Source organism: Dryas octopetala, chromosome 4 (genome assembly GCF_963921425.1).
Source record: "Dryas octopetala chromosome 4, drDryOcto1.1, whole genome shotgun sequence".
NCBI lineage: Eukaryota > Viridiplantae > Streptophyta > Magnoliopsida > Rosales > Rosaceae > Dryas > Dryas octopetala.
In genome coordinates, this window is record NC_141369.1 from 1,320,443 (window position 1) to 1,340,239 (window position 19,797).

Below are 19,797 nucleotides of genomic sequence, written 5' to 3' on the forward strand. Positions count from 1 at the left end.
CTTGACTGAGATATCAAGAAGTGGTAACTCATCTAGATAGACCTTTTTTGAAGAGTTACTACAAACTTGATCTGGAGTTACCAGTTTTTAAATGAACGTTCAAGAATGTGGTAAGTTATTAAAAACTTGATCCAAAGTTACCAATAACTTTAGTAAGATATCAAGAAGTGGTAACTCATCTAGATAGGCTTTTTTTGAATAGTTACTACAAACTTGATCCAGAGTTACTAGTTCTTGAATAAACGCTCAAGAATGTGGTAACTAGCGATAAAAAATGTGGTAAGTTACCACAAACTTGATCTCGAGTAACCAGTTATTGAATAAAGGCTTAAGAATGTGGTAACTAGTGATTAAGAATGTGGTAAGTTACCAAAAATTGATCCGGAATTACCAATAACTTGAGCGAGATATCAAGAAGTGGTAATTCATCTAGATAGACATTTTTTGAATAGTTCTCACAAACTTGATCCGGAGTTACCAGTTCTTGAATAAATGCTCAACAATGTGGTAACTAGCGATAAAGAATGTGATAAGTTACCACAAACTTGATCTCGAGTTACCAATTCTTTAATAAACGCTAAAAAATGTGGTAACTAGCGATTAAGAATGTGGTAAGTTACCACAAACTTGATCCTAAGTTACCAATAACTTGATCCTAAGTTACCAATAACTTGAGTGAGATATCAAGAAGTGGTAACTCATTAAGATAAGACGTTTTTTTGAAGAGTTACCACAAACTTGATCCGGAGTTACCAATTCTTGAATGAATGCTCAAGAATATGGTAACTAGTGATCAAGAATGTGGTAAGTTACACAAAACTTGATCCTGATCGAGATATCAAGAAGTGGTAACTCATTTAGATATAACTTTTTTGAATAGTTACCACAAACATGATCCGGAGTTAACAGTTCTTGAATGAACGCTCAAGAATATGGTAACTAGCGATCAAGAATGTTGTAACTGGCGCTCAAGAATGTGATAAGTTATACAAAACTTGATTCGGAGTTATCAATAACTTGAGCAAAATATCAAGAAGTGGTAACTCATCTAATAGGCATTTCTTGAAGAGTTATCACAAACTTGATTCGGAGTTACTAATTCTTGAATAAATGCTCAAGAATGTGGTAACTAGCGATTAAGAATGTGGTAAGTTACCACAAACTTGATCTCGAGTTACCAATTTTTAAATAAACGCTAAAGAATGTGGAAATTAGCGATCAAGAATGTAGTAAGTTACCACAAAGTTGATCTTGAGTTAATAATAATTTGAGCGAGATATCAATAAGTGGTAACTCATCTAGATAGACTTGTTTTTAAGATCTACCACAAACTTGATCTGGAGTTACCAGTTCTTGGATGAACACTTAAGACTGTGGTAACTAGCGATTAAGAATGTGATAAGTTGCCCAAAACTTGATCCTTAGCCAGATATCAAGAAGTGGTAACTCATCTAGATAGCTCTTTTTTGAAGAGTTACCGAAAATTTGATTCGGAGTTACCAGTTATTGAATAAACGCTTAAAATTGTGGTAACTAGCGATCAAGAATGTGGTAAGTTACCATAAATTTGATCTTGAGTTACCAGTTCTTGAATAAACGCTCAAGAATGTGGTAGCTAGCAATACAGACTTGATCTTGAGTTAGTAATAACTTGAGCGAGATATTAAGAAGTGATAACTTATCTAGATAGACTTTTTTTAAAGAGTTACCACAAACTTGATACGGAGTTACCAGTTCTTGAATGAACAATCAAGACTGTGGTAACTAGCGATCAAGAGTGTGGTAAGTTGCCCAAAACTTGATCCGGAATTACTAATAACTTGAGCGAGATATGAAGAAGTGGTAACTCATCTAGATAGCTCTTTTTTGAAGAGTTACCGCAAACTTGATCCGGAGTTACTAGTTCTTGAATAAACGCTCAAGAATGTGGTAATTAGTGATCAAGAATGTGGTAAGTTACTACAAACTTGATCTTGAGTTACCAGTTCTTGAATAAACGCTTAAGAATGTGGTAACTAGCAATCACGAATATGGTAAGTTACTACAAACTTGATCCTTAGTTACCAGTTCTTGAAGAAACGCTTAAGTAAGTGGTAACTAGTGATTAAGATTGTGGTAAGTTACCACAAACTTGATCCTGAGTTATCACATTCTTAACAGCATTGTATGTCTGCATTCATTATAGAAATTCGTCAAGATTATCACCAAACACAAAAATCATTCAAGTCTTTCAAGTTCCTCGCGTGCCCATCTTATAATTATCAGGATTTAGTTTAATATTAGTTAACTAATCTCATATTGTCTTATTCATAATTTCCAAAAACTCTTATAAAGAAAATGAATTAGAACAAAATTAGAGATAAAAAGTATGTTTTTTTTCTACTGTTATTAATTTTAAACTCAATCATGAACTACTATATGAGGGTTAACAAAAACCCTTCATTTTAGAACATGAAATTATAAAATAAGAACAAGAAACCCAATTCAAAATTAAACCCTATGCCATGTGGTTGGGGTTGTGACACATGTTGAAGACATCCACTACAACAAAACTGTCAATAGATATCGCTAAATTTATATCAGATTTGAAATCAACTGATATTGTAAAAATTATAATATCAGATAATTTTTTAGCAGATTTTTAAACTCTATTAGAAATCACTAGATTTTTTGACCTGGTATATAATGTTTTCCTTTTTTATAAGAATTTTGTAAAGATATCAATGTAAACTGTCAACTGATATCTTAACACACCACTTATAATTTTTTTTGTCCTACCACACAAGCATACTTAATATGTAATATCTTTTTCCCACTTAAAAATTTTTTTGTCCTACTCCCAACACTTACACAAATTAATTCACCAACCCTCATTCACAAAGCTCGATCAAACAGAAACTCAGACCCAAAACACACACACACACACACTTTCTCTCTCTCTCTCTCTCTCTCTCTCTCTCTCTCTCTCTCTCTCTCTCTCTCTCTCTCTCTCTCTCTCTCTCCCTCCTCTTCTCCTTCGCTCTCTCTCTCCTGCGAACTCGATCTATCTCTGATCGGGTTCTCGCTGTCCGGTAAGTGTGGCCGCGAGATGACCACCAGTCTCTTCCTTTCCTTCTCCCCTCTCTCTTTCTTTGTACTTCACTCGCCCTGAAACCAAGCCAGAAACTAGAATCGAGCCACACAGACTCGATGGTCTTCTCCGATGATCTCCTAATCCCGGCGGCGTCGCGACCCAAATCCGGCCGCAATGGGTTCTTTTCGTCGATCTGGGTCTATCCATGGTCTTCAATTGGCAGCAGTTCAAATCAGATTAGAGCTTCGATTAGGTCCCTCTCACTTTCGCCTGTTAGCTTAGGTCGCCTCTGAAATCTCCTCATCAGTCATCACAAAAAGCCACTAAGCCATACAAGAATACTCAGCTCCCTCGAATCAGGTTAGGGCTTCGATTTGTTTAGGTTTTGATGTTATATATGGTTTCGATTTCAAAGATTTTGTTCGGGTTTTGTTTTTGGGGACGTGTACAACAATATGGCCATGCTTCCCAAAAAGCTTAAGCTTGACAAGAAAGCCCACCCAACATTCGAGCTCCGGTTCCGACTCCTTGACCTCGATCACCCAACCCATCAGAGTAAGTCCCCAACCTTTTTTATTTTAAATTTTAGTTGCTAAAGGAGAGGTTATGTTTATTATTGTTCCTCTGTTTGGTCAATTGAGACTGGTCTATTAATTTCTCTGTATGGCTTTGTTGATAATCTTGTAATAGGGCTCTGGGATTGGAATTAATGGTTCAAATTGCCCTCAATGGATTTTGGAAATGGAGGTATTGTTTGGTCATTCTTTTCAATCTCATTTTACGTTTGTTAATTTTTCTTTTCTGTTTTCATCACTAGGATTCTTTTATATATAATCAATATATGATCAAGAATATGATGAACAACTTGTTTAAATTTTGTGTAGGCTTGCAATGCTGACAGTTTGATTTGTGTGCTTTCAGATTCTCTCTCTCTCTCTCTCTCTCTCTCTCTCTCTCACACACACACACACAAACGTACACATTGGTTGAAAGTGAAATAAGTGAGAACTATGAATATCTCAACCTGCAGCTATTGAATCCCGATTCTAGGACTGTTCAACGACTAAAAGGTGAAAACAATGACTTGTAATTATTTATGTTATGGTTGTATTGAGCTTGGTTGTGGTTGCAGTTATGGTTGCCGTTATCGTTAGTTTATTGTTGCTTAATTATAGTGGCCTAAAGTTTGATATTTTCTTTAAATGTTATTAGGTCTGATGTAGCATAGCAAAGTGGGGAGGTTACACGATCTGTTTTTGGTCCAATACTTTCTAGGTATTTCACATCTTGCAATCCCATTTGTTGATTATATGTTTAATTTCTCTAAAAAAAATATATACCTTTAATTATTTTCTAGTGTAGTTACTGGTCTAATTATTGTGTTATATCATTCTTATAGGAGAAACCATGGTCATCACGAGCTTCATATGGAGAGGCAACTGATGCCCCATGTACTTACTGGATATTTTGAATGGACCAGATTTGACGAAAGGCAGCTAACAGCAGATCCACCAAAGGCAGAGAAACAAAATCCATGGATGAGAGGTGATAATACTCTTTTATCACTACATCTGCATTGATTTTGATATATAGTCTTACCTATCATTTATGATGTTGTTTCCAATGCCAGTCCATATTTGATTGTTAGTTTGTAATACTATATACCATCTTTGTCATCTTACAAACATCGCATTTTAAGTTTGTTCCCAGTATGTTCTATTCAAGAAAGATTATTGTTACTTTGACTGCTTGTATTTTTTTTTGGCTTGAGCTAAATTGAAAGGAAGTTTTCCTAAGAGGAACCTAGTTAGAGATGTTTTCCAGCTTTTGTAACTTATAGCATTGTTCCATGATTATATTGTTACAACTTGTCATTAGAACAATATATATCTTATTGCAATCACAATAAATTGATGATTAATATATTAATATCTTAATTTATCTTTATTTGCAATCACACCTAATTTGGTTGCAGATCCAATTATTTGATGAGTAGGCATATTAAAATTCGTCCTATATACAAGAAAGTCAGAAACTCATTGCACCATTGGGTGTACTATTAAAGTTTCTTACCTTAACATTAGTTTGTAGGGATATATTTGTATATAATACAATGAATATAAACTACCTTATATATGATATTCATTTGTGGATGGCTTAGCAGAGACAAAGATAGAAGAGTACGTTCATGTTATTTCCACAAGATGCAGCTTAATTAGGAGCGGTTATTCTAAAATATGTAGATTGCAGCAATCAGATGTTCCAGATTACTTGAAACATGTGGAGGTGTATGCTCTATCTCTCTCTCTCTCTCTCTCTCTCTCTCTCTCTCTATGTCTTGCATCTTTCTAGTCTGATTGATTTCCAGTGCTCTCAGTTAGCAGTAGATTTATTGACATATCTTTCTAGTTTGTTTGATTTCCTGTGCTCTCAGTTAGCAGTAGATTTATTGACGTAACTGTTTCAGTTAGTAGTAGATTTACTAGATTGTGGTAATAATCTTGTCACTAACACATGATAGGGAGATTACCCTACATGACTGGAATTGAAAAATAAGTTTGTAAATATATGACTTCCTTAGAAAGTAAAGCAGTGATAAAATTGTATGTAACTAAGTAAGACACTTGGACTTTCATGGTATTTATAAATGAAGGTGAGCTTTTGTTTACTTTCCAAAGAGGTTATGGAAGTGTAAGGGTGGCATGTCCAATTTATATTTTGTCTGTACATAATGGTGTCATTTGTATAATATATATATGTTTGTATTGTTTTCATTTATATCTAATTTAATATTAATTTTTTTTTTAAACAACAGGAAGATTAAAATGTTTTAAACTTCTAATTTAAGTTCTGATTTTATGATTTTCTTTAAAGAAAATGATGTAAGCCAAGTCAATGTGCTAATTTGAACTTTACTCCTTCGAAAAGCTTTTTTAATTATTGCTTATGTGCTTTCAGTATCTAATCCTAATATAATCCCTTTAGGCTCCTGCTGATAAGGGTATTAGCAAAGATGATGAAGGAAAGGACAAATGTGCTAAAGATAATGAAAGGTTAGTTTTCTCACTACAAGTATTTGACTTCAGTATCTCTACTTGTTATTGGTGGCTAAGCATGTAATTTAAGCTCTACGGTTTCCCATTTTATGTTTGTCTGCAGTGTTATGGTAGATTTGGGTTCCACTGATTTTGTGAATGTGGTTTGTTGCTTGTTCGGTTTTGGGTTCACTGATTTTGTATTTAGGTTCTAGCAAATTATAAATTGTGCATTTCATTTTTCAGGTTTACTTTGTTCGTAATAGAAGACATAATCAGCAGCCCTTTTTACACATAAGGAATTGCTAACCTTGGTATGTTTCTTAATTATTTACTTTGATCATATTCATGTTGTTCAATTTTGGTATGTTTCTAAATTTGTGATTAAATTTAAGAATATATGTTCCTTTGATGTTTTCAGTGGTCCAATATGAAGACCAAGCGAAGCGGATACATACAAGATCAAATAGATGAGGTGCGTGTTGAATGAGGATCGAGATTTTCTAAACAATTATCTTTAGACCGACAAGTTAATTGGTAGGTGGTGTACGTTTTTCCTTTTTTGTGGATAGAAGAAAGTTATTGTGCATGCTCATTTTTTGCAAAGCATGGAAGAAGATTGAAGATTTGGTGCTTTTAATTAGAATACATGCTGCCATGAATATTTTTAAAGGATGGCATAATTGAAGATAGAACTAGCTAGCTAGACATAGTGCTGATTTGCTGATTAATTAGCGTAGGTGCTACCATGCTATATATTTTTTATATGTGGGCAGCGTTGGTACATTAATTACAACTTAAGGTCTTAACAAGCAAGCAAGTTTAGACAATATTGTCTTAGTTATTAGGTTGGTGGTATGTTTAGACCTCTACAAAACAAAAAATATATGGTTATTTTGTTGGTTATCTTGTTGGATATTTGTAAGCAGCAGCTTTGAATATTGTTATTGGTGATTATTGGAATATATGAAATGAGAATGAAAGATTATATGGTTGCACAAATTTCTGGCCAAATTTATGTACAAACTCAAATTTGTGTATTGATATTCTTTTTTGGGGTGAAAAAAAACTGATATAGCAAGCTGTATTCCAATTATCTTTTGTGAAACCGATATACTAAACGATATCAGTTTTTGACTAAAAATTGATATTTTATAACATTTTGATATCAAATTCTTTCTTAGACCTGATATATAAACAATGTTTAGATATCAGGGTCTATTCCATGCCTGATATTGATATCAAGATTATATATCAGATTTTACCATAGACCTGATATTGATATTATGGTTTTATATCATATTCTACCTCAAACCTGATATTGATATCGGGTTATATGTCAGTATTAGTATCAAATACGATATCTATTGACTAGAACTATTAATACTCAGATTTTATAGATATCAGAAATAATATCAAATTGGATATCCATTTTGTATTTAGGACATCAGATTGAAAAACAAAAATGATATATAAACAATGTTTACATATCAGTCTAAAACTGATATCTAAAATGTGAACATTAGATATTACCACTCGCTATATCGGACGGCTACTCAATTAGATATCAGTCCACGACTGATATATATCGACATTTTTGTAGTAGTGATCCTTAGCCGTTGCTTCATTGGCTTGGTGAGCACTCCATCATTGGATGATCTTTGATCAACAATAGTAATTGTGACTCCCTTTTTTTTTCTCGTGTTTTTTCTATTTAATTTATTCTAAATTTTACTGTAAATTATCACGTCATCCAATGAAAAATTTGTTAGTACCGGGACGTTTGATACTATTTTCCTACGTTTTTGGTTTCTCTAACGATTTGCATGTTTTCTCCAAGTAATTGAAAATGTTCGAAAAAGTGGGTGTTTACCTACTTTTCACAAATTTCTAAACTTCGAAAAATGCAATTTATTTTTCAAAATTCTCTATAAATAATTTAGTGCCTAATTTTAAACACCCTACTCACCAAAAAAATTTGTCTAAACCCCCACCCATCTATAAACTCTTTCAAAACCCCCTAAAACTTATAATCCTAAATTACCCTTCTGACGCATGCTGACGCGCGCTGACGCATGCTGACGTCACTGTAACTGTATTTTGGTGAAACTGTTTTTTTTTTTTTTTTTTTGAATTGAAGTTTTTGCTAAAATTCAATATTTCACTAAAACTAAAATCAAACACTGAAATTGAATTTCATTACACTAAAACTGAATTTCAAAAATTCAATTACACTGAAACTGAATTTCAAAAATTCAGTTACACTGAAACTGAATTTCAAGAATTCAATTACACTAAAACTGAATTTCAGATACACTAAATTGAAGAATTCAGTTATGAATTCACTTACTGAAACTGAATTAAGTGATAAAACAATTACACCTCGACTAAAATGCAATTACACCTTAATTAAAAAACAATTACACCTTTACTAAAACAATTACACTTCACTAAAACAGTTACACCTTTACTGAATTCCGTTTCACTAAAAAGAACACAGCAACCTTATCAAAAAAAAAAACCAACAATACAACAAGTCATTGAGATGAGAGGAGTAGCCAACAATACAACGTCGTCCGATCACCTCACACGCGACGAGTACACGACAGTCGCCATTGCCTCGATCTGTTTCTACCTGCAAATTTGATTCATCATATTTCAGAACCATAATTTCATTCAAACTTCATTTAAAACTCATGTTTCACAAACTGAAACTGTTTCAAGAACTGAAACTGTTTCACGAACTGAAACTGTTTAATCAATAAATTAAGTAAATTTGTATATACTTATAAATCAATTAAAAAACTCACATTTCTATCCGATTAACATAATTAAGCTAGAACTGAATTTGGGGTGAAACTGAATTTTCAGAAAGTGAAACTAAATTTTCTAGAACTGAAACTGAATTTACACAGTTACACTAATTAAGCTAGAAACTGAAACTGAATTTGTTGAATTCAGTTGCACTTTTTAATCGCCGAGGTACCTGTTTAAGACCAGACAGTTCAACAAATCAAACAGGGTTCATAAAATTGATCGTTCAACGGCCGAGTCGGGCGGTGACCACCACACACGGTGGCTGCCCAGCCCCAATCAACACACAGAAAATTACAGAACTCACCCAAAAATATTCTCGGACCTCGAATTGAGCTTTTAGGGTCGGTTGGATGATCGGTGGGCACCACCGTGTTCGTCGCGAGGAGAGGAAGCTATTGGTGCCAGAGTTAGACCGCGACGCTACCGGAAAATGGAGATCGCCGGCGGAGGCTTCGCTGCTGTTTGGCGTCGTTCCATCGCCGTCGAGGGTCGGTTGGATGATCGGTGGGCACCACCGTGTTCGTCGCGAGGAGAGGAAGCTATTGGTGCCAGAGTTAGACCGCGACGCTACCGGAAAATGGAGATCGCCGGCGGAGGCTTCGCTGCTGTTTGGCGTCGTTCCATCACCGTCGAGCGTCGGTTGGATGATCGGTGGGCACCACCGTGTTCGTCGCGAGGAGAGGAAGCTATTGGTGCCAGAGTTAGACCGCGACGCTACCGGAAAATGGAGAACGCCGACAGAGGAGCTTGGATCGCCGACAGAGGAAGCTATTGCTGTTGTTGGGTTTCGTGGAAAGTGAAGGGCAAGGGAAGGAAGCGGGTACCAAAAAAACATAATTAAAATTTTATAAAAATTAAAAGTAAATAAAAGGGGTAAAACTGGAAAATTAAAAGATAGGGAGTCAAACTTAGCTGGATATTAGTTGACTAGGGGGTTTAGGAAAATATTAAGTGTAAGATTGGGTGTTATGGGAGAGGTAGATTTTGGGTGGAGGTTATGAAAGATTTTTTCTCTAAGTAGGGGGTTTATAATTATTTACATTAAATAATTCGAGTGTTGGATATTTTTGATCTTAATCTTGTTAGATACGTATATCGTCGAGCACTACGAAATTAAGGTCTCTCTTCAATTATTCAACAATAAAAGTCTAATTGAATAATTCCGGGAACAACTAGAATTGTGTTTTCTAAATTTTTTTTTAAATGATAAATAATTAAATTCTAGAAAAATGTTGTAAACTCGAAATAAATCAAGGAAAATTTCTAGAATTTCACACCTATGAAAATGTCTTTTTAGTCTTTTGCGTATTCTTGGCCCAAATTCCATTCGGACAACGGTCTGGACGTCATCAGGACCTTGTCGTTTCTATTTGACAACTTTTAATTCTACTCGGTAAAAACAGGTATCTACAACCATTTTTTGTAAAGACAAATAGCATAGCTCCAAGAAACCGGCCAGTCTAAATATATATGTATCGGAGAAAGAGAGAGAGAGAGAGTAATCGACTAATGCGTCATTAATGATGCTATATATAATTTTCTTGTAGCTAGCCTGTCTTGCTTCCATTGGCCGCAAAATTCATCATTAAAAATCAGAATTTCCAGCAGTCCTGCATATATATATATATATATGTGTGAGTGAATTGAAGCTCTCCCACGTACTATCTTTCTTCCTCCAATCATATAATCTTTTGTTAGTTTGTTCACCAATATTCTTCTCAATTGTATATACATACATGGAAAATTGAAGTTCACAAGCTAACTTCGTTTTTTTTTTTAATTGGGATTTAATTTCAACCAGTCGGACGTACACTTAGTGTATGATCATGATTCATGAGTAAAAAAAAGATGGAGCAGCCCCAGCAACGTGTATGTATGGAAATAATGGAATGGACTATCAACATTAACCACCATATGGTGGTGGTGTAATTTCCTGATACTCATCATACCAGTTTGTGGTGCAAACCCAGAAACCAATCTCTTAAACGATGGCTGCAGCCAATACAACGCAACCAACAAGTCCGACTTCTACACCAATCTCAACGCCACTTTCTCGGACCTCAGAACCCAACTCAACAACAACAACAACAACCACCACTTTGCAACCGCACAGCAGGCCAAGGGTTCCGGACCCGTCTACGCCATGGCGCAGTGCCGGAACTACCTGTCCACTGCCGACTGCCTCGCTTGTTTTGCCGCCGCCGTTGCTCAAATTCGCAACTGCTCTGCGGCCAACGGTGCTCGTGTCGTCTACGATGGCTGCTTCCTTAGGTACCACACCCTCTTTCTTTTTATTCTTATTTTCCAACTCTTCCTAATCCTAACCGTACGTTTTTAATACTGAAAAATTTTCAAACAGTACACCTATCTAGGATAATCTTAGTTTAGTACATCAATTTGAGTCTAGTGTAGACATGTATTTAAAATTTATGTTAGTTTGGAACAATTCGTCAATACCGTTAATTTTTTCGTTCAAATAAAAAATAATTTGGTCATTTCATATTTTTAAAATAAATAAAAATTTTAAAAAAGAAAAAACTAAAAAAAATCAAAACTTTGTTTTTTTTTTGGAGAAAAAAAAATCATTAAAAAGTTTAAAACTAAAAATTAATTTAAAATACGAGTTTTCCGTGCTGCAGATTGTTTACCACCTTTGAATTCTGCTTCTATAACCCGAACCTTTGACTTTGTCTGGACTTTTCATACGAGTTTTCCTTGCTATCATTATATACGACTTATGTCTCCACTTGGGTCGGTAGGCTACCACCGACGATAGGCCTTAGGTTGGGGCGGCGTGGGTTGGGTTGGTGCGATCCCAGATCTGCTGCATCTTTTTTCTTTTTTTGCTTTTTTTGTTATTAGTTTAACCATATACTAAACTGACTACATCTGATAGTTACACCTCTAATAAAAAAATCAAACAAACTATAACAACCACTGCCAACACAACCATGATCCAACTGAACCATATTTGACTAATGCAGAATGGACTGAGCTTTGTTAAGCCGCTTCGGATGAAAAACATCCAAACCTTTAACAAGAGCAGAAATGTTAGAACATAACTGCAGTAGTACATGTGGTGGCTGATCTAAGACTGCAAGTAAATGTGCAGGTCACAAAATAACAGTCTGTAGCAGTGATGGCTAAAGCTTGATACTCAGCCTCAATGGAGGAATGAACTGAATACCAAATCCAAATGTGCTTTTTATGTATTAAGGATCCTTTTGGCTGCTGCATAATATGCAGCAGGGAGACAATTCATAAACTGACAAACATAGTTAACAGAAAAACAGTTTCAGGTCTGCTAAATGCTAAATGTTGCAAACTAAGCCCCCACAACACTCCTGTATGCTCGATAGTCGATAATACTCCTTTCTTTTTTACTTGATGAGCTTTTCAGTTGTACTTTCAAGACATATATGTTCTAATATCAGAAAATGGCAACATCATTAATTTCTGTATCACCATTAATTGCTTAATGTTATTACGTGCTAACAGTTGTGTGCTACGGCAACAAAATTTTGGAAGTTTGATATATGTTGTATGAATAATTTTGTTTAGGTATGAGAGCAATGGGTTCTTTGACCAGACTACACTTCCTGGTAACGTAGGGCTTTGTGGGAATCAAACTGCACCACACCCTACCACGTTTAGTTCAGCTGCTGAAGAATTGCTAGTGGATCTCCAAGTCGCGACACCCAAGATTAATGGTTTCTTTGCAGCAACTAAGAAGGAAATGGTTAGTGGTAGTGGAAATGAAACAGTCTATGGTGTGGCACAATGTGCCGAGACAATTAGCAAGAGTGGTTGCCAAGATTGCTTGAAGGTGGCATACATCAATTTACAAAGCTGCCTTCCTGATACAGTTGGTAGGGCAGTTGATGTAGGATGTTTCTTGAGGTACTCTGATACTGCTTTCTTTCCTGATAACCAGACTACAGACATCACTCCCTTCTTAAAAAAGGGTAAGACCACCTCTTATCTATTGGGTTTCTTCGTAATTAATATAACCTGTTAACATCAGTAATGCTACATTTACAACATTTTTATACCACAATTTCATACCATCTTACATGGCATTCATACATTGGACACTACAAATTAAAAAATAAAACCTAAAAAAGAAAAAGAAAATACTCTTCCAGTAAAGTAATGACACATCAGGTGAGATACAAATGTGGGAAAAAAAAATGTGGGACAACTAGCATTATTGCGGTTAACATATACGTATTAGAAAACTAATCAACTTTCTAAAGTTTTAGAAACTAACCTATTTTGGAATTAAAAGGATAAAGACAGAGTGAGATATGCGAGTCAAGATGTGGACCAAGATATCTTGTCCCCGTTATTACTTATATCTAGACTTGATCTTAACTATAACATGAACTTGATCGACATGGTCCAAAACTTGTTATTTTTCTAATTTCTTTTTAAAAAGGGTTAGTTTAATAGACCTAACTGGTTAATATTTTAAGAAACACTAAACATTTTACTTTTCTAATACTAGAAAAGCTTTATCTTTATTTCTTTTGCACCATTCTCTTAAAGTAGAGAATATCTATTTAAGAGTGAAATATCCTCTCTTACACTTACATTGGTACTTCGTGGTGCTTAATTTTTGGATCCATCGTCTTTAATTTGGAAGTACTTAGAAGCATGCATAATTAATGTGTTCATACATGATCTTGCAGGAGGTTCGAAAAAGAAAGCAATCATCATTGGAGTAGTAGTTGGAGGTGTAGGTCTTATTTTTGTCATTGTTGGATTTCTTCTCTATTTTAAACTTTCAAGCAAGCCCAAGGCAGTTCGTAGAGGTATTGTTCTAACCACAACCACAGAATTCGCAGTAACATTTTTGCTTACATATATACTGTTCTATTAGAACCTGCTCTATACCATGTTTGTGACAAAGGGTATGCCACTATGCCGTATGCATAACATATATGATATATAGAAAAAAAAAAAAAAAAAACATGATTGCACTTCATTAAACAAAATTGTAACTAATGTTATGATAGTTGTAACTGTACCTATCTATATATTTAATGACTAATTAATTTAATTGTCATAACAAGTCGCTTTAATCAGAACGTACATTCATGCACAAACATGATCCTGTAATTAATTAGGATTCTCTGAAGTACAATTGAGACTGTTTTTCTTGTCAAACGATTGAGGAATTAGTGTAGTGTTCAATGCATATGTTTTAGTCTTGGAGAGTTTTCTGGGGTTGATAAATATGTAAAAGGCATAGAGGTCAAAACATACCAAAGAATGAGAAGACAAATTTATTTTATTAAGACATCAAAGAATAATATTGAATGATGCATGTTACTTTTAGGGGTTTGGGTTTTGAGTATTGGATTTATTGTTCCTACTCTCATACCTTGTATCTATATATGACTTATATTGATTGTTTTATTTGTACCCATCTCTGCATAGATCTTTAATTTCTTTGAAGATATACAAAGAATTTGACAATATATGCTACTCTTTTTTTAAGGTAACATATTGGGAGCAACTGAGTTGCAAGGGCCAATGAATTACAAATATAAAGATCTGAAGTCAGCAACAGGAAATTTTAGTGAAGAAAACAAACTGGGAGAAGGAGGATTTGGGGATGTCTACAAGGTAAATAGAAAATAAAGTATATATCTAGTGTCAAATTACAAAAACATCTAGCATGGTATGTTCTATTAATATTAATTAGGATGTTAATTAAGACTCTTCTCTCTCTTTTTTCTGGTTAGTTTTCATAAAATGAGAAAGTTGTAACGTCATGTTTTTTATTATCCATGTTTTCAGAGTAACTTTTTTGTATTAATTGATAAATATCTTTCAAGTCTCTCAGTATAATTAATCTTTAATTTCATTTACAACTACATCCTTGGACAGGGTACTCTAAGTAATGGGAAAGTAGTTGCGGTAAAAAAACTAGCTATACTCCAATCCAACAGGGCAAAGGCAGATTTTGAAAGCGAAGTCACGCTTATAAGTAATGTTCATCACCGGAATCTAATTCGTCTTCTTGGATGTTGTAGCAAAGGGCCAGAATTACTTCTGGTATATGAATACATGGCAAACAACAGCCTGGACAGATTCTTATTTGGTAATTAATTTTAGCCCAGATAGCTCTACATTCACAATAAGAATACAAATGCATGCATGCATACATATATTCAAACAAATTAACTACTAATTGAAGGTTTGGGATGCATTTTGTTCATCTTTAGTATTTATCTAAAGATTTATTTTCTCCCTGGAAATAGGTCAAAGAAGAGGCTCTCTAAACTGGAAGCAAAGAAATGATATAATCATCGGTACAGCAAGGGGTCTAGCCTATTTGCATGAGGAATTCCATGTATGTATCATACATAGAGATATAAAAACTAGCAATATTCTTTTGGATGATGGTTTCCAGCCAAGAATTGCAGATTTTGGGTTGGCAAGGCTTCTACCAGAGAATCAGACTCATCTTAGTACCAGATTTGCAGGAACATTGTAAGTTAAAATAGTACTTATCTACTTCACTTCCCATATGATCATTTAATTAGTCACACCATGCAGACAACAATCCCTGCTGGGATTGTGATTATTGTGTTCGATAATGTACATCAAGGGTGAAATTTTATGTCAAATGGTTTCAGTGTCACCGTGCTAGTAGTTGTGAATCACTCATCTTATATGTTCTAAACTGTTGTTTTCTATCCGATTTGAGACTAATCTCATTCTCGCTCACGACCTACTTCGAGCAGCATAACTAACACATTGAGCCTCATTTTTTGCTTTTGGTACTTGCTAATTTGATCTTGGGTGCAGGGGATACACAGCACCTGAATATGCAATTCATGGTCAATTGTCAGAAAAGGCCGATACCTATAGCTATGGTGTGGTTGTCCTTGAAATCATAAGCGGCCAAAAGAGCAACGAAATTAAATCTGATACTATGGGTGAATTTCTCCTTGAAAGGGTAACCACCAAACTCAATATAACTTTTCTTCCCTAAGATTTCTATTGAGATTTAGAAAATGCAGACTTTACATTTTTGTGTGAAGCCAAACGATCAGATTGACTTGTGTTGCTTACTCTCTGTATTGCAATATGTTTTGCCACATGAATGACTAGGCATGGAAACTTTATGAAAATGGCATGCACTCGGAATTGGCAGATGAAAACCTGGACCCAAATGATTATAGAGCAGAAGATTTGAAAAGAATCATAGAGATTGCTCTCATGTGCACTCAATCATCAGCTGCTTTAAGGCCTACAATGTCTGAAGTTGTTGTTTTACTCAAAAGCACAGGCTCTTTGGAAAATAGGCCACTTACTAGGCCTGTTTTTGTTGATTCTGATAAGAGAGTTCGGGGAGACGCATCAACCTCTACTGGTTCCTCCACATCCAATGCCACCGCATCCATTTCTCAACTTTCAGGTCGCTAACATTTGGGAAAAAAAAATGTTGTAAATATATTGTTATATGTGGCTATTCCTGTAATTAGTTGTAGGGGCATACTAGTAAATATTCAAAACCTAGTAAACTCTACCTCTATATAAGGATATTTATAACATGAATGAAAGAGACATATCATATTCTCTTTGCCTCCTCTTTTCCACAAACCCTAAGTTCTACATACTTTTACAACACGTTATCAGCACGAAAAGCTCTTTGGATTGTGGATCGTTAAACGAAAGATGATCATCTTTCAATTTGTTCTTCAACCAAGTAGGTTTTATAAAACAATTTTATGTTCATGTTTTAAAACCTTGATTGATTGAAAAATCCTCCATGAAGCATGAACCCTAAATTTATGTGATTGATTTATTTGGGATTATACATTTAAATACATGTATTTGAGTTGAATGATTAAAATAAAAAGAGGAATAATTTTTGGGTGATCGGAAAACCACCCCGCGCTGCCCAGCGCCACTGCCAACCTCGCACCTTGCAGCCCCTCGCAGCCCCTCAGTCCTTCGTTGCCAGCAGTAGCGCCTCGCGCCTTGCTGCAGCCAGCCTTACTGCCAATGCCTCCCAGTAGCCCGCAGCCCATCTGCCTTGCAGAGGCGTAGCCCAACAGCCAGCCAGCCAGCAGGCACAAGGCCCAAGTGGCCAGCAGCCCAGGCCCAGCCCACGCTGCTGCCACGTCAGCAGCCACGTCAGCGCCACTCCCAAGCTGACACATGGCGAGCCTCCTGAAACTTTGTAAAAAGGATATTCTAACTCTTGCCATGCCTGGTGTTTGAACCCAGGACCTCTTGTGCACCACTTGCTCCTTAACCACTGTGCTGCTGATGATTTATTGTTATTGTACAAACCATTTAATATATATACTCTAAATGTCAGAAACTTTTATTTAAATAATTTTGTGGTATTTTTCTGTTCTACTTGAGTATATGAATATTTTACTTGTTTAAATTTTTGCACTAGAGTATATGTGTAGAAATTGCAGGTAATTAATGAACCAGTAGTTCATACATAAATATTGAACCTGTAGCTTCAATAATGCCATATAAGGGACCTGAAGTTTCCTTCAAAAATTCACCATACATGATAAAACCAGTAGATTTTACATGTTTATACCATGTTATAGAACTTGAAGTTCTTATTTATTGCTTATGGATGTTATTGCCCAAAGCACTAATTATGATTATTTGTTCCTTTCAACCAAAGAATGTCAAATCTCAACAAACTTGATTTTGTCGCTTTGAAAGTTTCCGGAAGAAACTATCTAAAGTGGACTCAAGATGTTAAGCTTCATTTGACTACTAAGAAGATGAGATCGACAATCAATGCAGACAATGTTGTTGCAGAATCCCTTAAGGCAAATGCTATGATCTTCATTAGGAAGCATATGGAAGAAGCACTTCAAGTTGAGTACCTCGCTGAAGAGGATCCACGAGCTCTTTGGGTCGCTCTGGAAGAGCGGTTTGACCATCAAAAGACCATTTTCTTGCCTGAAGCAAGACATGATTGGTAGAACATTCGTTTCCAGGATTTCAAATCCGTGAATGAGTATAATTCGGAGATCTGCCGGATCCGGTCGCTCCTTAAATTTTGTGGGGAGGAGCTCACCGAAGCTGACCTATTGGAGAAGACTTTCTCCACCTTCCCTGCCTCCTGTTTGGTCCTGCAGCAACAATACAGGGAGAGGAATTTTACTAAGGTCTCGGCATTGATCACCATTCTGTTGCTCGCTGAAAAGAACAACAACTTATTAATGAGAAATGATCAAGCCCGACCTGTCGGTAAAAGCAGCACCATTGCCTGAAGCAAACGCTATTGCTCATCGCGATTCAAACCGCGAAAGAGGATACCGAGGTCATGGAAAGGGCACAAAGTCTGACCGCCCGAGATATGGAAGGAAAGGTTCTCAGAGGAATGACCTGTATGACTGAGGCCAAGGTGGCCATGGCTCACATGGTAGGAACCACGGTCTCTCGGCCCCAAGAACTCGAAATGAGAGGAACACTGGTCCGACACGTCGCCACCAGAATCAGAACCAAAATCAGAATCAGAATCAGAATGATCTTTGTTACCGATGTGGAGGAGCTGATCATTGGTCTCGCACCTGCCGTGCATCAGCGCAAGCTGTAAATGAGTATCACGCCAGTCGCGGAACTCGAGAGACCAATCTCATTGAGGGATCATTTCCTATGGATACCACCTTAGAGGTCACTGATTTCCAGGCTGCTACTGGACACTTCGAGGACTAGAAACTCGATGACATGGATATGATCAGCGCTTGTGCCGTATTTATTTTCTGAATAATGTTTTTCTTATTCGGATTATTTTGGTGATTTATGATTTGGATTATTTGTTTTGGAAATTTGGTTATGCTCGAATATTATTTATTTCAATCAAGTTATTTTCATACATATGATCTATTGAATTAAATTTATGAATAAGCATGTTTAGTGGGGAAGTTTGTTGTCTGGCAGACAGTGCTACTACGCACACCATACTTCAAGATCGGAAGTATTTTTCAAACTTATTGCTTACTCATACCTCTGTGACAACCATATCAGGCCAATCCAACCTGATAGAGGGCCATGGCAAAGCCCATTTTTATGTTGTCCAATGGTACTGAATTACCATTAATGAGGCCTTATATTCTCCAAATTCCAGAAGAACGTTGTTGAGTTATAAGGATATTCGAGCCAACGGTTATCACGTTGAAACCACTGAGGAAAATGGAGTGGAATATCTTTACATAACCTCCAATTTGTATGGCCAGAAGCATACATTGGAGAAATCGAAATGTCTCTCGAGCGGTCTTACATGACCACCATTAGATCGATTGAGGCCAATCACATAGTTAACCAGAAGTTAACCAATTCGAGCAGTTTCTTTCTATGACATGACCGGTTGGGATACCCAGGTCAAAGTATGATGCGCCGTACCCTCAATTCATCACACGGGCATCCCCTTACTAATAAGGATCTTGTGTTTACTGACACACTATGTCAAACTTGCTCGCTCAGAAAGTTGAATACTAGACCATCATATGCAAAGACTAGTAAAGACTCCACCATTTTCTTGTAAAGGATACAAGGGGATATTTGTGGACTTATCCAACTACCATGCGGACCATTTAAATATTCCATGGTTTTGGTTGATGCATCGACAAAGTGATCACATGTTACACTATTGTCCACAAGAAACGCTGTTTTTGCTAAACTTCTCACCCAGAAGGCTCACCACACGGATTATCCTATAAAGTCCAGAAGACTTGATAATGCCGGAGAGTTTACATCGAAAACTTTCGATGATTATTGCATGTCCCTTGGGATTAATGTTGAACATCGAGTTCCCCATGTTCACACCCAGAATAGTCTCGCAAAAGCGTTCATTAAAAGATTACAAATGATCGCACG

At 35.9% G+C, this 19,797-nt stretch overlaps 2 protein-coding genes and 1 pseudogene across 10 annotated transcripts; all 3 read left to right on the top strand.

The window, feature by feature from the left end:
- The first annotated feature begins 2,937 nt into the window (after window positions 1-2,937).
- On the top strand, window positions 2,938-7,110 carry LOC147286008 (uncharacterized). Of its 9 annotated transcripts, none has more exons than XM_086241542.1 (9): window positions 2,938-3,628; window positions 3,764-3,820; window positions 3,958-4,175; window positions 4,307-4,348; window positions 4,473-4,618; window positions 5,235-5,359; window positions 6,059-6,126; window positions 6,355-6,422; window positions 6,530-7,110. In XM_086241542.1, exons 3-8 carry the CDS (start codon window positions 4,153-4,155, stop codon window positions 6,404-6,406), a joined length of 456 nt encoding a protein of 151 aa, XP_086097668.1. In that variant the 5' UTR covers window positions 2,938-3,628; window positions 3,764-3,820; window positions 3,958-4,152; the 3' UTR covers window positions 6,407-6,422; window positions 6,530-7,110. The 9 variants fall into 9 exon arrangements, 8 of the variants coding, with proteins under 8 accessions (XP_086097668.1, XP_086097672.1, XP_086097669.1 ...); XM_086241546.1 differs by having other exon boundaries at window positions 3,958-4,143; window positions 4,286-4,348; XM_086241543.1 differs by having other exon boundaries at window positions 3,995-4,175.
- A 3,493-nt stretch (window positions 7,111-10,603) lies between these two features.
- LOC147286009 (cold-responsive protein kinase 1-like) lies at window positions 10,604-16,382 on the top strand. The gene is made up of 8 exons (XM_086241467.1): window positions 10,604-11,196; window positions 12,487-12,890; window positions 13,617-13,739; window positions 14,429-14,556; window positions 14,821-15,034; window positions 15,195-15,426; window positions 15,745-15,895; window positions 16,051-16,382. Exons 1-8 carry the CDS (start codon window positions 11,069-11,071, stop codon window positions 16,363-16,365), a joined length of 1,695 nt encoding a protein of 564 aa, XP_086097593.1. The 5' UTR covers window positions 10,604-11,068; the 3' UTR covers window positions 16,366-16,382.
- Window positions 16,383-17,594: 1,212 nt separating this feature from the next.
- Window positions 17,595-18,636, top strand: LOC147286010 (uncharacterized; annotated as a pseudogene).
- Window positions 18,637-19,797: the final 1,161 nt, after the last annotated feature.